Source organism: Chelonia mydas, chromosome 5 (assembly GCF_015237465.2).
Source record: "Chelonia mydas isolate rCheMyd1 chromosome 5, rCheMyd1.pri.v2, whole genome shotgun sequence".
Lineage (NCBI taxonomy): Eukaryota > Metazoa > Chordata > Testudines > Cheloniidae > Chelonia > Chelonia mydas.
This window is the reverse complement of record NC_051245.2, coordinates 116440818-116465396: the sequence shown is the minus strand read 5'-3', so window position 1 is coordinate 116465396 and position 24579 is coordinate 116440818. Positions and strand designations below refer to the sequence as shown.

General features: G+C 43.1%; 2 protein-coding genes across 13 annotated transcripts in view; one reads left to right on the top strand and one right to left on the bottom strand.

Moving 5' to 3' along the window:
* DDX58 (DExD/H-box helicase 58) overlaps window positions 1–19874 on the top strand; it is a 35256-nt gene extending 15382 nt beyond the window's left edge. For 3 of the 5 annotated variants that reach the window (XM_043547765.1, XM_043547764.1, XM_043547762.1), the window contains 13 exons: window positions 252–359; window positions 2503–2656; window positions 4074–4332; window positions 5015–5183; window positions 6356–6457; window positions 8585–8742; window positions 10227–10362; window positions 11549–11697; window positions 11871–11961; window positions 12718–12888; window positions 14564–14715; window positions 16919–17065; window positions 18995–19874. In XM_043547765.1, coding sequence (XP_043403700.1) covers window positions 252–359; window positions 2503–2656; window positions 4074–4332; window positions 5015–5183; window positions 6356–6457; window positions 8585–8742; window positions 10227–10362; window positions 11549–11697; window positions 11871–11961; window positions 12718–12888; window positions 14564–14715; window positions 16919–17065; window positions 18995–19300 — 2102 coding nt within the window. In that variant the 3' untranslated portion in view covers window positions 19301–19874. The remainder of the gene's footprint in view (window positions 1–251; window positions 360–2502; window positions 2657–4073; window positions 4333–5014; window positions 5184–6355; window positions 6458–8584; window positions 8743–10226; window positions 10363–11548; window positions 11698–11870; window positions 11962–12717; window positions 12889–14563; window positions 14716–16918; window positions 17066–18994) is intronic. The other 2 variants (XM_043547766.1, XM_037902103.2) reach the window with 1 other exon arrangement.
* Window positions 19875–21090: 1216 nt separating this feature from the next.
* The window catches only part of ACO1 (aconitase 1), a 46571-nt gene continuing 43082 nt past the window's right edge, over window positions 21091–24579 (bottom strand). For all 8 annotated transcript variants that reach the window (XM_043547770.1, XM_043547773.1, XM_043547772.1 and 5 more), the window contains 3 exons: window positions 24307–24429; window positions 22901–23086; window positions 21091–21835 (listed from right to left, as the gene is read on the bottom strand). In XM_043547770.1, coding sequence (XP_043403705.1) covers window positions 21722–21835; window positions 22901–23086; window positions 24307–24429 — 423 coding nt within the window. In that variant the 3' untranslated portion in view covers window positions 21091–21721. The remainder of the gene's footprint in view (window positions 21836–22900; window positions 23087–24306; window positions 24430–24579) is intronic.

The following is a 24579-nucleotide window of genomic DNA, read 5'->3' as shown; positions in this document are numbered from 1 at the left end:
AGTTCATCTGAGGGAGAACAAACAGGCTTTACAAAATGCCAGCTTGTAACACACAAACCACTTAAAGTTCCAGTCTGGTACATGGTCGGTTATAAAATCTTTTCCCTCAAGGGTGCTACTCATGTAATTTTAGATAATAACCATATATAGGAGATAATGTATTCTAACCAAAGCATTAGTGTATCCATGTTATATAATGGATCATGCTCTTCACCACAGCATATATTGAGCTTTGCTTATTTATGTTCTAGAAGTTTCTCAACAACCTACTTATGGACCAAAGAAGCCTAGAAGTTATCAGATTGAGCTTGCCCAGCCTGCTGTCAGTGGGAAAAATACAATCATATGTGCTCCTACTGGTAAGAACACGTCTATACCCAGTGTTGATGTTTTTGTGTTGAGAAGTGCTCTCTTTATTTTGCTGTGTGGTCTGAGAGGGGATGGCTAAGTCAGGGGGAGGGGTGAAGAAAGTCTGGAGGATGGGGAATGGACACCACAACTTTGTCTGTTTAGGACAAAGATTTGTCACATTCTCCCATCAATCTTTTATTTAAAAGCAAACTACCCATTAAGTTTTTAATCCACAGTGATTATACAGGAGCCCTGAGGACTCACTAGTTATGGTCATGCAGAGACAGTGGGTGAGGTTCTGTGGCCTGCAACATGCAGGACGTCAAAATAGATGCTCATGATGGTCCCTTCTGACCTTAAAGTCTATGGCATTTACAGCAGAACTAAAATCCCTCTTTTGCACTTTGATGTTTGAATGTTCCCTCTGAAATTTCCAAACTAGCCCTTCATGGGCCGATTACATTTTCCATAATGTTTGTATGGTGCAACATTTGCTAACTTTCACAGAGAAAAGGTTTAAAATTGAGACCTTAGAAATGTATCTCAAGACTCTACTGGAGATTTTCTGTCTAAAGAGCTGCAGTCTCTACAAACTCCGGACCTCAGGGACATTTTCATGTCAGCTCAGGAACAGGTCAATGTTAAACTTTAACCATAAAACAGCTATTCCCCTTCTGCAAAGAGTAGCTGACTGGGCAGTCAACTTTCACTGGCTACTTCCCTGAGACGCTGCCAGCCTGAATCACCAACTTCATTCTTCACAGAGGCTTTGGCTGGAAGAGGGGCTGTGGAGGGAGAAACTAAGGTGTATGGGAAGGGTGAGCAGGACTGTGTGGGGAGACTTGCAGATGAAGATACCGTTGCAGCCGATATGCGGCAGTGACCTGATCCAAAGCTGATTGAAGTCAATGGAAAGACTCACATTGACAAGCCCAGATCAGGTTCTCTCTGTTGTGAACCTCCTATAATCTAGCACAAGTCTGGCTGAGGGACTGGACCCCCCACCTCATACACCCACAATCCTGAAGAATCATGATGTCCCTCCCACGTATCTCTGCTCATGTAACTGTTTTAAAAAAGAATGCAGTGGGGGGTGGGGGGAAAGCTGTGGGAAGACAAAGGAGGACCCTGGAGCAAGCCAGACTGTGCACTGGGAGTGGTGTAAGCGTGAGTGAGTGAGGGTCATATGGGAGGAGTGCAGCAATACATGGCTTAAGGAGAAGAAGTGGGCTTCAAGGGAGGGGAGGGGGGAATAGAGAACATTGGATCTGTGTGGGGCACATAAGAGTTAATGCAGCATGGATAGGGTAGCATAGAGGCCCTTGTGTCAGGAAGTATTTGTGTGGTCTTTGTGCACTAATTCCCATATATAGTGACACTTTTTGTATTCCTAAAATAAACTGTGTATGCAGCAGTACACAAAGTAGTTACAAAAAGGTTGATATTCTGGCTTAAAGGAAAAGTTGGGAAAACAACAAGCAAAATTTAATGGACCTGAAACAGCTGTAATCTGATGAGGAAAATCTCTGGATTTTACTTTTTTTTTTCTCCCTTCTCTCTCCTTTTTAAATTTTATTTTAAAGTTTTTTGTTTTGACACAAGCACTGCTCTAGAGAAACAAGCTTTTCATGCATTGGGGAGTTAACTCAAAACACAGTTGTGGGAAGTAATTCTTAAGAAGGTATCCATAACATTATTTAGAATGCTTCCTTGTTTATCAGTAGCAATCATAGCAAAGCCATAAGAAACTGAAGTGAAATGAAACAATCAGGGTTTGTGAAACAGAAGAGCACAAAACTGGTAGGGAATTTGCATCCCTTTAAACAAATAAAGCCAGTACCCTCTGAATGAGAGTTATCATTCTCCCCTTAATCCATTGCTTTTTGTCAAAGGACTGTCATCATATATGGTAGATAAGTAGTCTTCTGTACTACTGAATCTGTTTCAGTACCAAGATCACGAAATAGAGAGTGATGCTAAGTATCTTGGATTCCCAACTCCATTCTAATCTCCATTCCTGCAGTGAGCTTAATGTAAGAACATGGGTTTGCCCACAAGGAGCCTTAAATTGTTAAATTGCTGCACTTGTGGGGAGGGAATATTCCAGCTTTTTGTTACTAATTCTTTGTTTTCGTGCTTGATGTTTAAAAGGATCTGGGAAAACCTTTGTGGCACTTCTGATTTGTGACAATCATTTCCAAAACATGCCCAAGGAACAGAAAGGGAAGATTGTCTTTCTAGCAACTAAAGTTCCAGTATATGAACAACAGAAAAAAGTCTTCACGCAACACTTTGAAAGAACCAGGTAGGTACAAGTCCACACATGTAGTCTTCAGGTTTCTTCACTTCAGAGTTCCAAACCATAGAAACCATAGGTTCCTCTACATCCTCAAGATCCTAAATTTTTTGTTACACCATTTCAGGACTGTGTCTCTCAATACAGTTCTGGTAAAAAGTGTGGCCCAAACTCAGAAGATGAAAATACATCCAATCAAAAAGTGACCAAACTGACTTTGAGGTGTAATTGAAGCCTGCCTCTGAAAAGCAGCTACTTAAGTGCATCAGTATAGAGCCCTTGTATGGACGTATAACTTTCATTTAGGTTTAAAGGAGCTAATTGACATGCATCAGCAGGTAAGCTTCTCAGTGCTAAGTTCAGGAAGTGTTTTCTCTTTCTTTTCTTATAGCCTAGATCTTTGGCTTTCAGATACATAGAGGTTGGGATAGGTTTTCTGAATACAGTCCACTTCATGAGCAAAGAATGGTGGTTGAATGGATGATGCTGATTAAAAAATCCACTGTCCTAAACCAAACATGTTTCAGTTGGGGGAGTTGCAGGTGCTCAGGACCTCTGAAAATGTGGTCACCTATTTAGAGGCCTGACCCAAAGCCCATAGGAATCAATAGACTCTAATTGACCTTAATGGGCTTTCAGACCCTGGGTATCTAACTTAAGGCACTCACAATTGAAGATTTTGGGCCTGAGTGCATCTGTCTTATCAAATATCACTACCTTGCTTGATCCCCTAGGAGATCTTGCCCTATCTTCTGGCTTTTCCTGCTCTATAGGTGTATGAATGTGAACATACTTTGTATTAACAACAAGGAGTCCAGTGGCACCTTAAAGACTAAGATTTATTTGAGCATAAGCTTTCGTGGGTAAAAACCCCACTTCAGATGCATGGAGTGAAAATTACAGTTGCAGACATAAATATACTGACACGAGAAGGGAGTTACCGATAACAGAGTTGAAAGTAGCTATACTTGAACAAAAAAACTTCAGAAACAGACTTCAAAGAGAAACAGCAGAACTAAAATTCATTTGCAAATTTAACACCATTAATTTGGGCTTGAATAGGGACTGGGAGTGGCTGGCTCATTACAAAAGCAGCTTTGCCTCTTGAATTGACACCTCCTCATCTATTATTGGGAGTGGACTACATCTACCGTAATCGAATTGGCCCTGTCAGCACTGGTTCTCCACTTTGAGGTAATTCCCTTCTCTTCATGTGTCATATATTTGTCTGCATCTGTAATTTTCACTCCATGCATCTGAAGAAGTGGGGCTTTTACCCACGAAATCTTATGCTCAAATAAATCTGTTAGTCTTTAAGGTGCCACCGGACTCCTTGTTTTTGTGGATACAGACTAACACAGCTACCCCCTGATACTTGTCACCATACTCTGTATTAATGTCACAACACATGTCTTTTCTCTCCCAGGTACAAAGTTGCAGGGATTTCTGGGGAAACGGCTGGGGATGTCTCTTCAGCAAGCATTATTGAAGGGAATGATATCATTGTCTTGACACCTCAGATCCTTGTGAATAGCCTCAAAGACGGAACCGTTTCTTCCCTTGCCATTTTCACTTTGATTATATTTGATGAGTGCCACAACACCATTGGGAATCACCCCTATAATGTGTTAATGACCAGCTACTTGAACCTTAAATTTGACTCCGCTGCGAAACAGCTGCCTCAGGTAAGGCCCAACGTAGGGGTGGGAGCATTTGAAAAACATGATACAGTTGAACCAGGACTGCCAGCTGAGGTTATGTTAGCTATGCTTTTGATCTTTATCCATTTTTCCTACAAACCCCACCTTGCTTCAAATGTTAACCCTGTGTTTCATTCGGAGGCTTCTGGCTCAGCCACTTTCCCAACGGCTGTCTCCTTTTAGTTAGCAAGATGAGACCTAATGTTTTTAACTCCAGACTGTATTCTGATGAAGGGCTCATGGGAGGAAAGCCCATATTACAAAATATAATCCTTGATTTCCTCCTCCAGGACAGAAGCACAGGATATGGGCCACAATGATTCAATTGTGACTTAATATTTTATAGCCTCTAAAAGTACATTAGGCTCTGTGTTGTCTTTAGAAGCAAAATTGACTATGAATGAGCCAGAATTGAAGTTTCTCCTAGCACTAGTTCAAGACTGGCAAGAACCTCTGGATCTTGAGAAGAATGCTGGGGATGGAGGAGAACAGAATGTAGTGGATCTTGCTAGCTTTTTATTCAGAATATCAATGCCAGTGTTCTTGATTTCTCCCACCTCTGCCTTCTCTTTACTAACGAGGAAGATCAGTCAGGGGACTGTCATGTTACTGGCTGCTTCTTTTTAATGACATGCATGTAACTAATTTTGTATGTGAATGTGCTCAGATTGTTGGCTTAACAGCCTCTGTCGGCGTGGGCAGTGCCAAGACCCTTGAGGAGACGAAAGAATACATCTGTACCCTCTGCGCCTGCCTCGACATACAAGTCCTATCTACCATCAGAGAGAACACACAGGAACTGGAGGAGATTGTATACAGGCCCAAAAAATGTAAATGTTTCAGTAGGAGTGTATCACTGCTAAGGTCCTGGGTTAGTCTAGTGTCTGAGAACAAACTTAACTGCATCCCCATTCAGGACAGCACTTCAATCAAATGCTCCAAATTAAGCAGCGTGTGCTTGAGTCCTGTTAACTTCAATGTAACTAAGCCCACACTTTAAAAAAACAAACAAACCAAAAAAAAAGTGTTAACCAATATTGCCTGGGATGGCTCATTTGTACGGAAGCATGACTGTTAAATTCTAAGACACAATCCTGCCTGCCTCCTGGGTGGTCGCTAAGAGCGGGCAGAGGGAGAGCACAAAAGGAGCTGTCCCCAGTGTACATGGCCTGAGGGAGGGCTAGATAGAATGGCAGTCCGTGTGCTCCTCCGAGTGCTAGGGCAGAGAAGTCTTACTCCCCAAACGTGGCTGGACTGTGGATCCGTGTCCCTCATAGACCTGACCCATGGATGTGACCAGCTGCATGCCAGGGAGTGATCTGTATGCCATGGGTGCTTTGCCTCTGCATGGCCAAGCCTTTTAGGAAGTGGTGTGCTTTCCTGAGACCAAATGTCTCCCAATGCTCCCTGTAGGGCCGTGTGACTGCACTGTGCTCCCAAGAAGCTCCTAGTCGAGCCCCTAGGAAATGCTGCTGTGTGACTGTGTGGTAACCAAGCCTTTACTGAGAGTTGCATGAAAGGAAATGAAGGAAGAGGAATGGACTGAAACACGTTAGCTGGATGTTAGATGGGAATTTCCTAGAGCTGACGGGCTCTGTTTTCCCCCATCATTTCCTAGGTTTGCTTTTTGCAGGTAGTATTTGCAGTGTAGTATCGGTCAAGTAACATAATAGTACATTATGAATAGTAAACCTGAAATGACGAAAGTCCATTCTTTCTGCACTGATCTTGCCCATAGAATTTTGCCTGTGTAGACCTAGGGATTCTCTTTCTGTGCACGTATAACTCTGACAATAAAGGCATATCTAGGTCAGACTTGGCCCTTCCAAGGATCAAAGACACAACCAGAACAGATGTTAGCAAAGAACGGCCATGCCCAGTGTTCTTCGGTCCAGGCTCCACGTAACAGTTTCTCATGTTTGATCGAGGGCCTGGAAATGTTTTAGTTAATCAGCTTTGGTTTGTGATCTATTGCTAATCACTTCATGGTTCCTTCTCGTGACTCTAGTTTTCAGACTAGTCGGGAAGCGCCCCCAAAACCACTTTATGGACATTATCTCCGTCCTGATGTCTGAGACTGAGGCCCTGGCAAGCAAGGTTTACCCAATAGGTAAGATTACACAGAATGCAGAGCAGTGGGAGAGAACTGGGGATTCATTCTTAGACTATATCAATAATGAACTCCTCTTACTTATTGCAGCAGCATTCATTCCTTCAAAGCTTCCTTTCCCCTTTTTTATTTTAGATTTTTTTTCCTTCCATTTTCTCTTTTCTACTATCTCTTAGATGAAATAGGTTACACATGGAAAACAAGCTTTTTGCTTATCCTTCAAGTTGTCTTAATTTGTAATGTCACCAATCATTTGACATGCCGTGAAACCAGATTGCTTAGTCTGTCAAATAATTTGAAGTAAAAATACCAGAGCTGCCTTTAAAATGCAGTGGGGTGGTTTTTTTGTTTTTCCTACAGAAAATGTCCTGGTATACGGTGTTTCTCCAGATGTTTCACATAAAACGAGACTATGCTAAAGGATCACATAATGAGGCCTTAGGCATATTTCATCTTGACTATTGCAGCATCTTCTTTTCCTATCTCTGTGCTTCTCCCCTCCCCCCAACCTCTCCAGCCTCTCTCAAACTGCAGCTGAAACTTATCCTCCTCTCCAGCTACTCTGACATACACATGGTCTCTTCTGCTCCTTGAGTTCGGTCACTGGCTTCCTGTGTGAATTAAGTTCAGCCTCTTTGTCCTTTGAGGTGTCATATGGCACTGTCCTTCCTACATTTTACCTCATGTGCTGCTTCTCCCTACTGTTACCTTGGACTTCTCTTCCTAATTACCTATCTTAAATGTTTCTGTCCCCCACTTACCGTCACATACGAGCACCGCATAATCTTCAGGGTATCGTGATGACCCTTGTGAAGATAAATTTTACAGAGGGGGAACCACGACACAGAGAGACTGTCAGAGAATGAGCCAGGGTGGGGTAGCGACGGAGGCTGCTGTCTGTAGGACCCCAGACTCATTTGTTGCAGAATTTGGAAGGTGTGTGGTGAATGCGGCAGGGGATGGCAGGACTAGAGGGTGGATTCATAGCTGAGAGAGTTGAATGCCACGCTAGAGAATTGGATTCTGTGCCTGCCTCTGCCAGAGTTCCTGTTTGATGCTGGGCAAATAACTTAAATTAAACTTTTCACACGTGGCCTTGAATTGTGTGTTCCTGGGTGCCCGGCTTGAGTCATCAGGGTTTGATTTACAGAAGTGCTGAGTGCTCACCGCTGCAAATGACGTCAGGGAGAGCTCTGTTCTGAATAGACAGTGCTACAAAATGCGAAGTATTCTGAAAAATCAGGTCCTAGGAGTCTTGGGCCATGTCTACACTGCGCACCTTACAGAGGGGGTGTGTGGCTGTGTCGCTGCAGCCATGCCATTGTAAGGTGTAGCTGCTCTTTATTGCCGGGAGAGAGCTCTCCCAGTGCCAAAGCCACTCCCAGCAAGGGTGGCAGCTTGTTCAGCAGGACCTCGCTCCCGCGCCAAGGAAGCACTGTCCACACCAGTGCTTTTCATGGTTAACACTTTCGTCGTCCAGGGGTTGAACCCCTGAGCAACGCAAGTTTTAAAGATGAAAGCACCAGTGTAGACATAGCCTTGAATTGAGTAACCAAAAGATGTGGCTATGTGTGTCCTTAATCTCTGACTCAGTTCCCCACGTGTAAAATGGGGATACCGTCCCCACACCTCACAGGAGAGTTGTGAAGTTAAACTAAGTGTTTGCAAAGCACTTGGATACTATACTGATGAGCTCAATAGAAAAACCCAGGAGGAAATTAAGGCTCTGACTAATTTAGCAACTTCTATCGGTATAACTGCATTGCTCAGGGGGTTGGAAAATCCACCTTATGACTCAGACCACACATTGAGCATTGAGGATAACATTAAATACTGACTAGCTCCTCCATCAGTGAACACTATCCATCCTGTGCACTGAATGAGGCAAGGGTCCTATGGAGAAAATAGGATGTGGTGATGTAATTAAAGCCTGTGACATAATGCGCATACACAAAGGGGCTGAACTAATGTTGCAAAGGTTTAAATTCTGGCATTTCCTAACTTTTGAGTGCTTGACTATGTAACCTCTATGTTCTTTTAAATATTTATGTAGAGTGCCCTGTATCTTGTTTGGGCTGCTTTAGTTAGCTGCTAAATAAGATGTGTTGATGCCTGTTTCTGCACCAGATACATTGTCCCACATTAAGAGTAAACGTTTCGGAACGCAATGCTATGAACAGTGGATCGTTGACACTCAGAAGAAGTGCAGAATGTTGCAACTGCCGGATAAGAAGGAAGAGAGCAAGATTTGTAGAGCTCTTTTTATTTACACTGAACACTTACGGGTAAGTGAGTGCCCTCTCCTGTTGCATGTAGAGAGAGATCAGTCCTGTTCACAGCAGTGCAGGTGCCTCCAATTAGAAGTAGAATAGGACCCTACACCGTTCCCAGATTTCTGGGTGCTCTTATCTTTGTAGTAATTATGGGATGATGCAATGGGCCAGATTCTCAGCAGTACAGATTGGCAGAGCTCCACGGGCTTTCCTGCAGAAGGCATGCAAAAGACCTTGAGCCAGATCCTCAGCAGTGTAAATTGGAATAGCTCCACTAAAGCCAAAGAGCTATATCAATTTACACCAGCTATGGATCTGATTCAAGGTCTTGATTGAATTCTTTGCTCCAGGGTAACGTGTGAAGGACTGGAGCACGCTGGGGAAACCTGCAGCCTGTGGCTAATTGCCTGTTGCACCTGGGAACTGGGAATTGTCATCTTCCTTATAAAATTTTACTTTTATTTTGTATATTGTCTTTCATACAAAACAGTTTGCAAAGTTATATTAAGATCTATGGGTCGAATGGGTGGAATACATTCTAAGAAATGTAATGTGGAATGATCAAATAGTTTAAGGGCTTTAGAATACTGCAGAAATTGAACATTGGGGGATAGAACTTCAAACATTTTGAAAATAAACCTCCCTCAAGGCGTAAGAATATAAATTACAGGGTGATTACTAACAGTGGCATTTGTCTCACAAAGGCTTATGTCCCTGCTGGACTTTAAGCAGCTCAATAACTACACTGAACTCAACCCTGAAACGCGTGTAAACCCTGTATGATCAGGGCCAGTATTTGTGACTATATCAGGGCCCCAGTTCCTATCTGGCTTACATTCAAACAGAGGTTTGAGTAATCAGTTTGAGATTGGAATCAGGCTTCAGCAATTCAAATTGGAAAATAAATTAGTGGATTTTTCTCAGTCTATTTTAGCGGAGAGTGTAAACTTATACTTGTTTGAAAGGAGCAAACACATTTTTAGCGCCTCACATCTGAGCTGTGGCCTGGATGTTTGCTAAAAACTGAACTGTTCAGAGGATACTGCTTGCAGTCACTGTTTTTTCGTGTGCTACTGTAGAAGTAACTTAGCCCTGGTCTACACTGGGGTGGGGGGAATCGATCCAAGTTACGCAACTTCAGGTATGTGAATAACGTAGCTGAAGTCGACGTACCTTAGATCGACTTACCCTGGTGTCTTCACTGCGGTGAGTCGACTGCTGCCGCTCCCCCGTCAACTCCACCTGTGCCTCTTGCAGTGCTGGAGTACAGGAGTCGACAGGAGAGCGCTTGGGGGTCGATTTATCGCGCCTAGACTAGATGCAATAAATCTATCCCTGCTGGATCAATCGCTGCCTGCCGATCTGGCGGGTAGTGTAGATGTACCCTTAGTAAAATTCACTGGTGGGTTTTCTTTGTTTTGTTTTTTCTCTCCCCCTTACTGATAAGCATTTGGCCTGAAAAATGAGTGTGTTAAACATATATTCTCTCTAAACAGAAATACAATGACGCCCTCATCATCAACGAAGATGCACGGACTCAGGATGCGTTAGCCTACTTGACTGAATTTTTCAATGACATTAGAAGTGGAGGGTTTGATGAGATAGATCGACAGTTAACAGTGAACTTTGAAGGTACTTCATGCAGCCTCTCTGAAAGGTGCAAGTACCAAGCTGGGGGGGGAGGAATTATTTAAGGTGGTCCAACTTGCTGCTTTTACTTGTATCCATGTTTAGAGGCTGTAACAGTTGGGGTCCAGACCTTCCAAGCCAGTTGTTTGCATGAAACCAGCTTTGGGTACCCATCTGTTGTCCAGCCCAGGAAAAGACCTTTAAAGTTAATGGAAAGTCATTGAGACTTTCCCTGTGCTCCCAGTGTACAAATGTCCTGGCTCATCAGTGGGGACTGAACTTGGGACCTTCAGTGCTAAAACCATGAGCTTCTACCCCGTGAGCTAAAGAAGTAATAACCTTAGCTGTCAGCTGTTGTAGACTCTTATTCTCTTATGTGGGTCAGTCGCTATCAGATAAAGACTCTCTCTCCTGTGTGTTACACACAAGTGGGAGCCGGGGGGTAAGGGGGGATCAGGAGTGCTAGCAACTTCAGAGGGAGGAGCAAGGGTAGGACACAGCTGAGGAAGGGGCACATGCTGTGCTCTGTGCTACTTGGGCTCATGCTACCCCAGCACTCCTGCAAGTATTACAGCAGTGCCTCTCGGGGGCTGCAGTGCTAACCCCCTTCATGAGCTGTGGTTTAATGCCACAGTATAGCCCTGAATTTGGAGAACAGCTGATTAAGAAATCAAGTGTACTAAATTAGGCTCTGATCCTGCAACTGATTGTGCAGACTAATTCCCATTGGGGATTCACATGGATGCAGGGTCTGCCTGTACAGAGCCAATTGAAGAATCATGACTCTGGGGCTTGTCTACATGGCTAGCTAGGGCACTGTAGAGTCACAGCCTGGCTGGCCGCTCGCTAAGCCCTCAAGTCAATCAAGAGCCAGCAGAATCAATATTTGTCTTTAACATAGCTTTTTTTTTTTTTTTTTTTTTTTTTTTAAAAAAAAGCAATTTTCTGATTTAGGTGCCTGCTCAGGGGGTATGCTGCTGTGGTTTCTGCTTTAAAATGCAAATGATTCAAAAATATCTCCATATAAAACTTTTGTTTCTTTGTTTTTTAAGAAACCAGTTGAGAATTTTTAAAGAAGTTAGTCCAGGGAAAGTCACTTGACATTTGGCTGCTAGATGTGGGTCAGAATGCTATTTGCTGGAATGGATGATGCCAACTGCAATCTGAGGAGGTCAACGTTTTCTTCCAGCTAAACAACAGGAACTGAAAGAGGCCTCAGAAGATGAACTGAATGAGAATCCCAAACTGGAGGAGCTCACCTTCATCCTGAATGAAGAATACCGCCTAAAGCCAGAGACCCGCACCCTTCTCTTTGTTACCACAAGAGCTCTAGTGTCTGTAAGACCTTCTCTCTGCAACACTACTAAAAAGGGGCAACTAGAAAATAAATATAGGGTAGCATGCTTAGCAGCCTGCCTGGGCTGCGCTTATTGCATATGCCAGGGCTCCTTGCATCCTTTTCTGTGACCAAGAGTTTGGAAAGGATTACTAATGGGTGTTTTACTTTACAGGCTTTGAAGAAATGGATTTATGAAAATCCTACACTCAGCTACCTAAAACCAGATACGTTGATGGGGCGTAGCAAAAGAAACCAGCAAACAGGTATGGGAGTTTGCACTGAGGAAGTAAGTTATGTCATGTGTTCCCAGACCACTTAAATTATTGCATCATCTCTGTAGTCAATCTCCATGTTCCAGGACAAGCCAACAAGCAAATGCCCGAACCACTACTACAATTCCTTCATCAATATTAGGGAGGGATATGAAATATACAGGAGATCTTACCACATCTAGACAGACTCCTGCTTTTCCTGCTAGAACCTCTGGTTAAAACGCTAGGTGCATTAGCAACCATGCTCTGCTATGCAGTGCTGCTAGATAATTTTAAAAAATCTCTCGTCCTCTCTACTCAGAGCAACGCAGTGGGTGTTCCCTGCCTCATTTGTGGCTCACTCAGTTTCCCTGTGTTCGGAGGTACATACGTTTTAAAAACTTGACTGCACCAAACAGAGTAAATCTGACTTATTTTGCAAATATCTTAGTTTTTTTAAATAGCCAGGGAACAGGCTCTCATTAAAACAAACCATTTTTTAAAAGGACAACTTCAAACACTTGGAAGTGTAAAATGTTGCTTGCCAAAGTGATTCAGTGTGACACCTTACATGAGTCCCTCTTTGTTAGATATTGTGCAGCTTTCTAGTCCTCAGTCAGCTGTGTATCCTGATTTGAGGCATTTCTTTCAGTCTGCAGAGCAAACAGACTGACTTTCGGTACTGACTGCACGGATAAGATGTGTATTATTTGATTTAGGAACTTTTCAGCATCTGACTGTGCATTGTATTCTGACTTTATATTGTAGGTATGACACTCTCAAATCAAAAGGGCGTACTGGACTCGTTCAAAACCAACAGCGACAGTAAGATACTAATAACTACAGCTGTTGCTGATGAAGGGATTGATATTGCTCAGTGCAACCTGGTTCTCCTCTATGAATACTCTGGCAATGTCACCAAAATGATCCAAGTCCGAGGTATGGATCACTGGAGCTTAAGAAACTATTATCATGTGACCATGGTATAGGTCTAGAAAACACCCCAGTCAGCCCCTCTGACTGGCTGTTCTGTTTACTTTAGGCTTCGTGTGTGTATCTTACTCTTATTGTCTCTGCCTCTGAGTGCTTTCAGATGAATGAAGGGTCAGGACAAGTCTTTATCTATTTGTCATAGGACGGAAGAGCCATTGATTAGATTCGTGTGTGTGAGTAGATTATACACATCACACAATGGTGCTACACTTTCAAGGAACATCTCTTAAGCATGCATTTGTGCAAGCAAGTAAATAGAAATATGCACAGAAGAAGAATTTAACTGCAAGTGCAGTTGAAATTCTGCAAAACGCCCCCGTGGAGAATTCAGAAGAAACTCCATTAACGGTGTCTCGCATAGTTGCTTGGCCCTTCTACACAGTTGTTTGCATATGGGCGCAATCTGTCCTTAAACTTGTGTAACACAGTGCCCTCAGGTGGATTATGGGAAGTGTGGCCTGAACCTGGGACTCCTGCATTTAAAAACAAGTGTCTACTCATAAACCACTATGTAGCCCAGCCACTGGAGGGGGATAGAGGGCCCTACTCTAAATGGGGGTTACACTTTCACCTACAAAGGGAAAAAGGTCATAAAATTACCTAGCCCTTCTAAAAATTCCTCTGCAATATTTAATTCTGTGAGCTGAGCATGTAGTCAGGCTATGAAATTCAATATTGGTGTGAAATGGTTATTTTACTCATTTGAAATTGACCTTTCATTGAGTGAGCCCCTGGCTTTTGGGATTTATAATCACACTCAATGTCATGGTTTTATTGTTACTTATTTTTGTATTAAATTACCTCAAAATTAGACTTAAAGTGGTGAAGGAAAAAGATCTCTCTTGCTACAAGTGCAGTTGTAAATACCTGAAAAAAGTTGGGCAGATTAACTCTACTTAAAATCATTTTTGGAACTCAAACTAAATGTGAGTAATGGTTGGTTCTAACAAAACCTCCTTTTTAAAAGCATAGGATAACATGGGAATCCTATGAATTATTATTATTATTAGTTTGTATCATGGTAGAGCCAGACTCCAGTTGAGATCAGGGCTGCATTATGCTAGGCATTGAAAAAATACATAGTGAAGAGACCATCCTTCCCCTAATGGTATTTCCTACCGTCAACTATGAGTTTTCATTTTGGTGGTAATCCAACAACGGGACAGATAACTAATGGATGTTCATCTCAGTCTTGTTCTTCAACTAGCCATATGGATTTTTCTAAAAGAAACCACTGAGACAATATACAGTGGTGCTGGCCACAAAATATCTGAGCTAATCACCCCTGAAGGCCTCATGTGCCAATGTGTAACACAGTACAGATAGAGAACACATACAACATAGGGTGGGGTCTTTGTAACTTCAAAACTTCATAGAATGTGTGTGTCTTTGGATGCTTGCTCGGATTAAGAGGGTCTGAGCCCAGTGAATTTTAATTGGGAGGCTTTTCTAAGCATATGTAGTTGCTGCAGCTTGGGAGTGGGTAAGGGACACATGAGGAACCATGCAGAAGCATGATGTTTCCAATGTCTCCATGCCTGCATTGAGACCCAGGCTTTGTGGCACTGTTTTGCTCTGGTCTCTATAGACAGTTATAAAAGGGCTTCCTGTCACCTCCCAGGTCGTGGAAGGGCAAAAGACAGCAAGTGCATCCTTGTGACAAGCAAAAGCGAAGTGGCTGAGAATGAGAGAAACAATATCTATAAGGAGGAGATGATGAACAAAGCCATTGAGCAGCTGCAGGAGTGGGATGAGGAAAAGTTCGCAAGGAAGGTGAGTCCACTCGCTGCCATTCTGCATGTTCCAGATCAGAGACAGACCCTAAACTGGCCACCGTCACAGGGCTCTCTCAGCTGCACCGAGTATTCACTCGGGGTGGAATTCACCCTGTGCACAGTCAAAGCACGAGGCCTGTGCACCACTCGAGGCCTTTGCTGAACCTGTGAACTGGGAGCCAGTGGGAGGGATAAATTTCCCCCTGTGTGTGCTAATCCATTGTGTTGCTGTGTGCTGTTTCACCCCAATGGTAGCTGTGGAGCATTGGTGGTCAAATGGGTGTTATAGCGACCTATTTGCATAGCAATATATGAACACTTGTTTTGCAGTTCAGTACAGTAAATTATCATATCTGCATGAGGCTGTGGGTAGGCTCATTAGCATTGAAGAAATTTCTGAGGGCTTGGCTACACTTGCAAGTTAGAGCGCATTAAAGCAGCCCCAGGTGCCCTAACTCCCGAGCTGTCCACACTGGCAAGGCATGCGGAGTGCCTGGATGCTGCAGCTGGAGTGTTCCTGGTAATACGCTTCTCGTGGAGGTGGAACGTTTGCTGTGCCCCGGCTGAAATGCCCTGATGTCAGTGCGAACGAGGTGTTGCATTACTGCGCTCTGATAAGTCTCCGGAAACATCCCATAATCCTCTTAAATCAAGTGGCAACTCGCTGTAGGAGTGCAGATATCCCCTTGCAAAGCTCCGCTTCTGACAGCCAGCTGCTTATCTGCTCCAGGACAAAGCAACCATTAGTGTGGAATGGAGGTGGGTGGGTGGATGGGTGGGTGTGTGTATGTGTGTGAGAGAGAGCAAGGTGAGGACTGGGGGGTCTGCTGCTGTCTGAACTTACAAGATCGCATGCTGACATGCTCTCAGCCCCCCAAAAATCCATACACAAAACACACTCCCTGTCACACTCCTCCCTTCCCCGCACCCTTTTGAAAAGCATGTTACTGCCACTTGAATGCTGGGACAGCTACCACAATGCTCTGCGCTCTCTGGCATTGCAAGAGTTGCTAATGTGGCCATGCCAGTGCACTTGAATCTGACAGTGTGAACACACTGCAGTGCCTTCCCTGCTGTGGTCTCTGAAGGCTGGTTTAACTCCCAGGGCTCTACATCTGCAAGTGTAGCCATGCCCTGAGTTGATGACAGAAACCAGTTGAAGCCCAAGTAGTTCATTGTGTCCACACTGGGTATTCTGATTCATGTTCTGAACCATTCCAGATTTGCTCTGGGTCTATACTAGCAATGTCTTGTTTGTAGCCTTTGGCTACTGATTTCACAGCTCCCTGAAGCCGTGGATTCTGGAAGATTTCAAAGGACCACTGGTGAGCAGGTGGGGAGTGTAGGAGGATGGCCCTTTGAATGGTGTTTAGGCTGCTGGCAGCCTAGTCCAGACAATATTTGTCACGCACATACTCCCAGCATATTTGTAAAGCCCGTGGTTTATCTCCTACATCTTAGAACTGAAAAAGTCTCCCGTGTGGAGGAGGTCAGAGAGATGCTCTCCTTCGTGCATACTGTCCCAGTAGTGTGTCTGACTCCAGCAAAGAGTCTGGCCCAATCAGCAAAGCTCTATCCACTTCAATGCCAAAATTAACTTTGACCACTGTTTAACTGCAGTGACTGCAGAGATGAAAAGCAGTCGGTATCTAACATTGGCCACGATCTGGGCCTAGGAGAGAGTATTGCATTGTAGTGAGCACCCTGAGGCTCTGACATAACTAATATGCCCTGAGCGTGCTCAGAACTGAGTGGTGGCGTGTGGGTTTTTTCCTTCTTCCCCTGATGCTCTTCACTCTTCAGCCATCTGACCATCTCCGACAGGTGCTGGCTTCATATTTCTACTAAAAAGGGACTTTGTTCAAGAACTGGATGTCAGGCTGCCCATCATAGATATATTTTCCACTTCTACCGCAATTCTTATGCCTGGGGATAACTGGAGTTGGCAATTCTGAAAATAGGTGTGGTGCCCTTTGGGGAGTGAGGGAGAGACTGAGTCACATTTTAATAGGAAATAGTAGAAAGGAGCTTGAATTCCACCAAGACCACCATTTTCAGGACCAGGTCTACAGCTGGTGTAAATCAGCATAGCTCCATTGACTTCACTGGAGCTACATGGATCGACATCAGCTGAGCATCTGGCCCTCAGTGTTTCTCTGAAGATCATAATATCCATTTGTTTCTAATGCTTTGGTTTTTAGATAAATGACCTGCAAAACAAGGAAAAGACCATGCGAGATTCCAGAAAGAGAGGGAGAACACAAAAGCCCCTGGGGGGCAATAGAAAATTGCTCTGTGGGAAGTGCAAAGCAGATGCCTGTAATACAGAAGACATCAGGGTTATAGAGGTAAGCGTATAGCTTAGGAATCTGTGAATGTTATGCTGTGCAAATAGTTTACCAGCTGAGTCTTACCAGTCCAATTTCAGTGTTACATTTGGTGTGGAAGTTTAAAATGACCAGTTTGATGCAGAATGGGACATAAGAACTTTAGTAACAAATCACACCTGTGATCCATCCTGTGGACAGTACCAAATATTTCAATGAAAGGTGTGAGAATCAGTGTAGTGTACAATCATGGAACAACAGCCTGTAGGAGAAATTTCTTCCTAAGCCCAGGCTGTTACCATTTAACTTTCACTCATAAACAGTGATTTAGATTTTTTTTTTATCCTACATAATGTATCCATTGGTTGGTAAATGTATACAAACAGGAAATATCCATACCTAAACAAACCACCCATCTTTATAACCACACATGTTCATATTATACAGCTACAATATACATGGTACCTGGATACTTAATGTAACTGGCTGTTCACTTTCCACCCACAGGTTGGTTACTTCTTAATCTTTTTTGCTGCAGGTTAGCACGGAGTTAATTTCCAGTGGTTGGTTTATGTGTGGTGTGGGGGGAGAAATCAGTTAGCTGCATTACCTTTCAGTTTCATTAGCTGCCCCCCTTGTTCTTATATCATAACAGAGGCTGTATAGGAGTGTGCTATTTACTTTCTCTATGCCATCCAATATTTTATATAGCCCTCTCATGGTGCTTTCATATTCATCTCACTAAAACAGTTGTGATCTTCTCAATCACTCCTCCTATGGAAGTCTCTCTAGCCTTCAAACAACTTTCATTACCCAGAGCTGAACCCTTTCTTGCTGCCCTGCATCTCTGGAGATGAAGGGAGCAGGGCCGAGCATTCCAGGGGAAGGCGTATCCTTGCTTTACGGAGCAGCACTATCCTTTTAGGGTTGTTTTTCCTTCTCATTTCTTAGGTGGTGCAATGTTTTGCTTTTTTTAGAACTGCTGATGTGCATTATTCACATGTTCTCATTGGGCTGTCTAGGGTGACCCAAGGGTCTTAGTCATGCTCTGCTCCCACCCACTGATGGTGGGAAAGTCAGCTGCGCAGCTCTGCAATCGGAGAGCCTTTTCCTTGAGCCAGGAAATCTAAGCATTGATGCTGGGGTTTCCCATGCCTGGGGTATTTCATGTGCTGCAAACAGGTGGTTTCCAAGCAGTGGAGACTCTGGCAGAGCACAGCTAGGTGACCTCCTGCTCCCTGTTTTAAACAAACTCCCTACAACTGAATTGACCTCTCTGGAGTTTCCATCCAGCTCCCCAGTGAGACAGTAACCGACCTTAGGGACTATGGAACACAGTCCTCTTAAAATCATTTACACTTGTAAGGACAGCTGTGAAGTGGCATGCACTGTTATACCACACAAGGGGAGGTGGTAATAGGAGATTTATAAAAGACTCGATAAATTTTCACCGACTCAGCAGAGACTTCACCAATCCTTGCAAATTACATTTGGTTTTACAATTTCGTGTGAGAAGGGGAATGAGTGACAGATCATCTCTATTACTTTTTTTGTAAGTGAATTTCCTTTTTCATAATTGCTAGTGCAACTCAAGCTATTTCTTATAGAAGAATAAGGCCTTGCGGCTTATGGTTTAAACCACATGACAGAGGCAGAATTCCCTTGGCAGTAGTGTAAGATCGGTGGGAGCTACAGGTACTCAAGCCATGAAAAGGTCCCAATTCAGGCACCCAAAATTAGTTGGCCCTTTTCAAAAGTGCCCATCCTACTAGCTCCTGGGTCAGAATTAGAATACTTGACCCAACTCTGCCAAGTAGGCTATGAGGGTAAAATGCTATGGGATTCTCTAATGAAAGGCACTCATGTATGAAGGCCAACAAATGGAAATTTAGGAATTATGGTAAATTTCTGGTATTAAGCTACATCTAATACTTTTACTGTCATTTTTAGGAGTCTCACCACACAGTCTTAGGTGCCCTGTTTAAGGAACGTTTTCTAACAAAGCCTCACAAAAAACCAAGCTGCTATGACAACTTTGAGAAGAAATGTAAAATGTACTGCCGGGACTCCAAGTGCCAGCATGACTGGGGAATCACAGTGAGGTACAAGACATTCGATGACCTCCCAGTGATCAAAATTGAAAGCTTTGTGGTGAAGGATGTCACAACTGGGAAACTCTCAGTTTTCCGGAAATGGAGGGATGTGGATTTTGCGATGAGGGAATTTGACATTAATGAAATGTCCAGTACAGAGTGAGTAACAACTGGTTCATCACCACCCTACTGTGTGAGCTATTTCATACACAAATGCACATTCCTAAATACATGCAGAATGGGCAAATGGCAGCACTTGCTTAAAGGGGGCTCTGCAGTCTTTCATTCGTAATTCTATTATGAAGGTTACGCTATTTTGTACTCAGTTCTAAGTGGATGGATGTAGACTAATAATGCTCTAAGAACTATTGTATTTCATGCCATGGCTGATAGACTTTTTGCCCATTTTATCTCAATAGTCTGGCATTCTTTTATGTACACTCCCTCTTCATTGTTTGTCACCTCCAACAGACTAGTAAGAACACTTCCTAATTTGTATTCTGACTGTATGCTTAGTTAAGTCTTCACCTCTGCAAAATAGTTTGTGTGGGGGGAAAAAACCAAATTGAATGCCTAATCAAACTTATTAGCTAAAACATCTAGATAGTTAGGTGCAATTCTATAAGTGAACAGTTGAAGTTGCATGATTTGCATTGATGTATCTGTTTTGTTGCTATTTGTTCATGTTGCACTTTATGCAGACCATGTAGCCTGAACTCATTAAATCTTAAATTCAATTCACCTCCAGATGTCATTTATGCTAGGATGTAGAGTTGTTTACAGGCAAAATAAAAGGCAGGTTGGTTCCTTCACAGTAAGGAACTGAAGTCAGATTTAAAACATTCAACTTTCTGGATTTAGAACTTCTCTTGGTCCCTAATTTAGTGTGCTGTGAGGAGGACTGGATAATTTTTGGCTTTCAACTAAACATACGCTTTTAGATTTAAAAAAATCCTGTTCAGAAATGTTAGGCCACTTAATCTCCTAGTGGGAGGCAGGTCTAGCCAGAACTGATTTAAAGTCAAACCAAGAGCTCCCATTATACCTGCAAGAGGTTCGCTTCATCCCTCCCATTAGACAAATGAAATCCACTGTTAGGATACAGCCAAACAGACAAGTTTAAACAGTTCCTTTGTTTTCAATGCAAGCAATTTACTTTTAGGTGGAAAACTTTCTCCATAGTGGTGAGTGGCAGCTGTTTAACAATTGTGCACTGCTAACTAATAAGTAGCACAATAAGTTTAAGTAGCCACTTATCAGTATTGCTCTGTTAATTCCTCATGAAAATGGATGCATTTAAATAAAACTTTAATGGAAGTGTGATTAGTAATCCATAATTAAGTAGTCTTTCTACAAACTGGTTGCTTCCTGCAGCAAAATTGAAGTGTTAGAAGATTGAACTTGAGCATTTGACTATTTCCATTGTTACACCATTACTTTCCTGCTTTAGGAGTTCAGAAAATTCCCATTCATAAAGCCAGTGTGTTTCTTATCCTTCTGACAATCTTTGTTACTGCAAAGTTAGTGTGCTTTAATGTAGTACAATTTGTACCAGGGTTGATGCAGATAAACTAGTGCATGTTACCCCCACTGTGAAGACAAGCCCAAGGATGTTCTAGGCTTGATGCAGGTGGTCACAAGTCCCTCATTACAGCTTTGAAAATGTCCTCCCCCCCACCCCCCTGTAGTTAAATGGTAGCACCTAGTATGTTCCATGTTTTGGAAGCCCCTACCACCAGTGTGTATGCAGCAGACACTTATTTAAAACCAAATGTGGAGTCTTCAAAGAGCCACAAACATTATTATTGTTGCAGTAGTTGCATCTTACCTGTAATTTTTTGTAGGTTGGATGTGTATCCCTGAAGGACCACATTATCAAACTGTACTTCTCAAACATACTATCATCCTCTTGCTAAAGTTAAGTCCGTATGCAAAGAAAGTCCAATGCTATAGTGAAATTTTCGAAAATAGATTTTAATCTTAGAAATTTGTTGCCCAAAAGGTCCACTGTCCCAACAAAACCTAGTGCTTAGAGAAGATGTTCTTAAAGGAAGATAATTCACATTTTGTAGTTAAGAGTAAGCTAAGCAATTTACTAATTTCAGCATTAGCCACTCAAGGAGGGATTCTGATCAAATGCTGTTTAAATAGGAAGAAGGGGAAGGAGCCAACCTCAATCTAGAATCCAGGGAAGGGGGCTAAAAAAAATCCCAGTGTACCCTGTCAGTTTCTGGGAAATTGAAATGAGCATAGGACTGTATGTGACTGACAGGTGCCATCAAACAAAATGCACCATGTACAAATCACCAATTGTTACAGAACAGGCTTTGGCAGTGGTTACAGATCCACTTTCTGCATCACCCCATACTAGAATAGTCAATCTAGCCATCATACAAAAAATAAATGATTGTGTCAGGAAACTGACCACATTCTACCTTTTTGTAAACAAGGCCCTGGGTAATACAGTCCACAAGGAGACAACTGATTTCATGGTTTAGACTTCTAAGTTCTGTGCTTATTGGGCATTCTCGTGTGGCCATCAAAGGCAGGCTTCTAACTGGACAGTTGCTTGCTGTTGCTTTAATTAGGACGCCATTTTACGGATCATGTAGTTCAGGATGCCACCATTGCGGAAATAAGTGAGCTCCACATCAGTGTCAAACCTCATGATGGCTTGGAAGGTTTTCCCTGTATCCAGCTGTGGGGATTAGAGAGAGAGAACATTAACAGAGTACATCCTGCTGTCTAAGTTCTGCCAGTGTGCCAAGTGCAACAGGATCTGCTAGTGAAAGGAGGATTATTTCTCACATACAGCTGGAAGCCATGCTTTAGCAATAACAAACATTAAGCAACCAGTAATGTGCAGAAGTGCCAGAGTCAGATCCAGATACAAAACCCCAGTAACTTATCTCCAGAATCTAGTAATGGTTTACTTATGTCGTGGAGCATTAAAGTTTGTATCCCTTAAAGTGGTTAACTTTGTTTTTAATAACTAAATACAACTATTTAATGTTTCTAAATTCTTGGCTTCAGTAATGTGGCAAAAATATTAATTCTACTAACGTTTCTGCAGCCTCATTTTCTGTGGTGTTGGCACAGAGGATAGGGAACCAGGAAAAAAAATCAGTTATAAAAAGGTTAATCACTTTATACTAAAAACTGTACAAGCTCAGCATTTCCCTGAGGTGTGCACATCTTGTGGATTGAGATACTATATTTTAGTTTCAAATGCATGAAGTGATGCACTGGGATCTGTAGTTCTTCCCTTGTGGGGGGTGTGTGTGTGTATATATATATATATTTTTTAATTAAGCAGTCTCCTACCCACAGCTGGGTACTTTAGACTTTTATATTGGACTACTTTGAACTCTACACTATAGCAAAAGTGGTAAAGCCCTCAAATGTTGGAAATCTCATCTAAAAATGTGCTCATCATTTGTTTGGACCTAGTGTATTTAATGCTTACAGTTTAGCTGTATGTCATTACATGGCACTGACTGTTATGCAAAGTGTGCAATTTATATGGGTGGAGGAAGTCAAAGATAAGATTCAGTGGACTGCATCAGTATTGTGTAGTTGCATGAAGTACACTTTATGGATTTCATTGTATGCCACAGTGTTTCTGTATGAAGGTGTCACTCACACAACAAGCTTTGCACCATAGCAGCAGCTGGACCAAGAATACTGGAAGGTGAGAGAGTGAGTTTGAGGGACTTGCTCACTCAAAGGTGCTTCTGAAAATCCAACCCACAATTCTGATTACCTTGATCTGGACATTCATCCTTGGTGCAAGTTCTTCAGGAATGACAATTGTGTAACGTTCCCGTCCTGTGAGACCTAGACTCTCAGCATCCTCTCCGGGCAGATACTGCAGGGGAATCACTCCCATTCCTACCAGGTTACTGCGGTGGATGCGCTCATAGCTCTCAGCAAGGATGGCTTTGATTCCCTGGGAAATGCAAACATTCAGCTGTGTTTACTGTCGTCTCTCTATAGAGGAGGTTGGGAGAATTCTCCTTATTACCAAACAGAGTTATAGGCAGAGATTTGCAAAAGTGATTGTGTTCCAAGCACCCCAAAGGGGCCTCATTTTCAGAGGGCGTGCTCAGCCTGGATTTTTCAGAAAGTGCTCCTTTAAAGGTATTGTATATTGGGGCCTGGGAAATAAAGACTCACAGCACACACACAGGCAGCCTGAGTAAGCTTGTGCTCTGGGCCACGTGACCTCTGTTCTGTGGATAGATGTCGGTTTATATTGTGCTGTCTAAGTGCTGCACTGTTTGTATGTTTTTAAATAGTCACACCATTGATCACATGTAGTACAGCAATCCCTTAAACAACTCCCAGGTTCAACAGAAACTTGCACTTTTTCTAAGGTTTGGTTTGAATGAAAGTGTAGAAAACAAACCAAATCCCCATTGAAGCTAAGGACAAGACTCCATGGGGTAGTTTAACAGCACATAGGAGCCCCTCTCACCGACTGCATCCTGTCCGTGTTTGGTATCGTACAACCCCAGAACAAAGAGAGTCATTGCCCCCCAGAGCTCTAAGTCCAGGTAAGTAAGTAATGGTTACAAGTTCCACCCCTTCTTGGTTGGAGTGTCATGCACAAACCTACCATAGTTAAACTTGGGGGAATGATTTGCCAACAGCCTGTAGCAATCTCTTGCTTTTGGTGGGTGGTTATTTGTAGAGTGGTGTTGGTCCTCTCAGTTGTATGCTGTTGTTTCTGCAATAGGGAGTCCTGTTTGTGTGTGAAACTTTCCTGTTTACTGGGTAGGTATGAATTTCCTTAGGAGGGATAACTGGTTGCTATAGGGTAGAGCTCTTGTTGTGGGCTACAAAACTGCTGGGTATCGCAAAGGCTCCGCTGTGCATGTAGTGCTTTGCTTTGTTCTCAAAGTCAAATCAGTTTTCCCAGTAGGAGCCCCTTCTTAACCAGCATAGACAATAATCTGAACTCTCCTCTCATTTGGTCTCAGTGATTGATGATAGCATTCTACTTGGAGTGAGAGAGACACAGACACACCTTGGAATATTCCTTCTGAATTTACACTCTTCACCTTCGAGGGGGAGTTTGGGCACAGGACGCTCGCAAGCATCTAGGAAAAGTGAATAACGAAGAGTGGTTCTAACTTCTCCACTTGCATTTATTACAGAGTCACTCACCAGTAGAAAAGGGCCCTTTGCTGCCCAGTCCCTGGAGCTTCCTGAGCCATACTCCTTGCCGGTCAGCACAATCAGGGGATGGCCTGCCTGCTTGTACCTCTCCGCAGCATCATACACATCCAGCTGGAAGGAACACCAGATCCATTAGACGCCTCGTAGGGACATAGCTGTGCACGCACTAAAGAGCACTGCTGCTTCCAAGTCTACCCGAAGGGTGCTCTAAGAAGGCCAAACATGTGCGAAATACCACCCACCGTTCAGCATAGAGCTAGC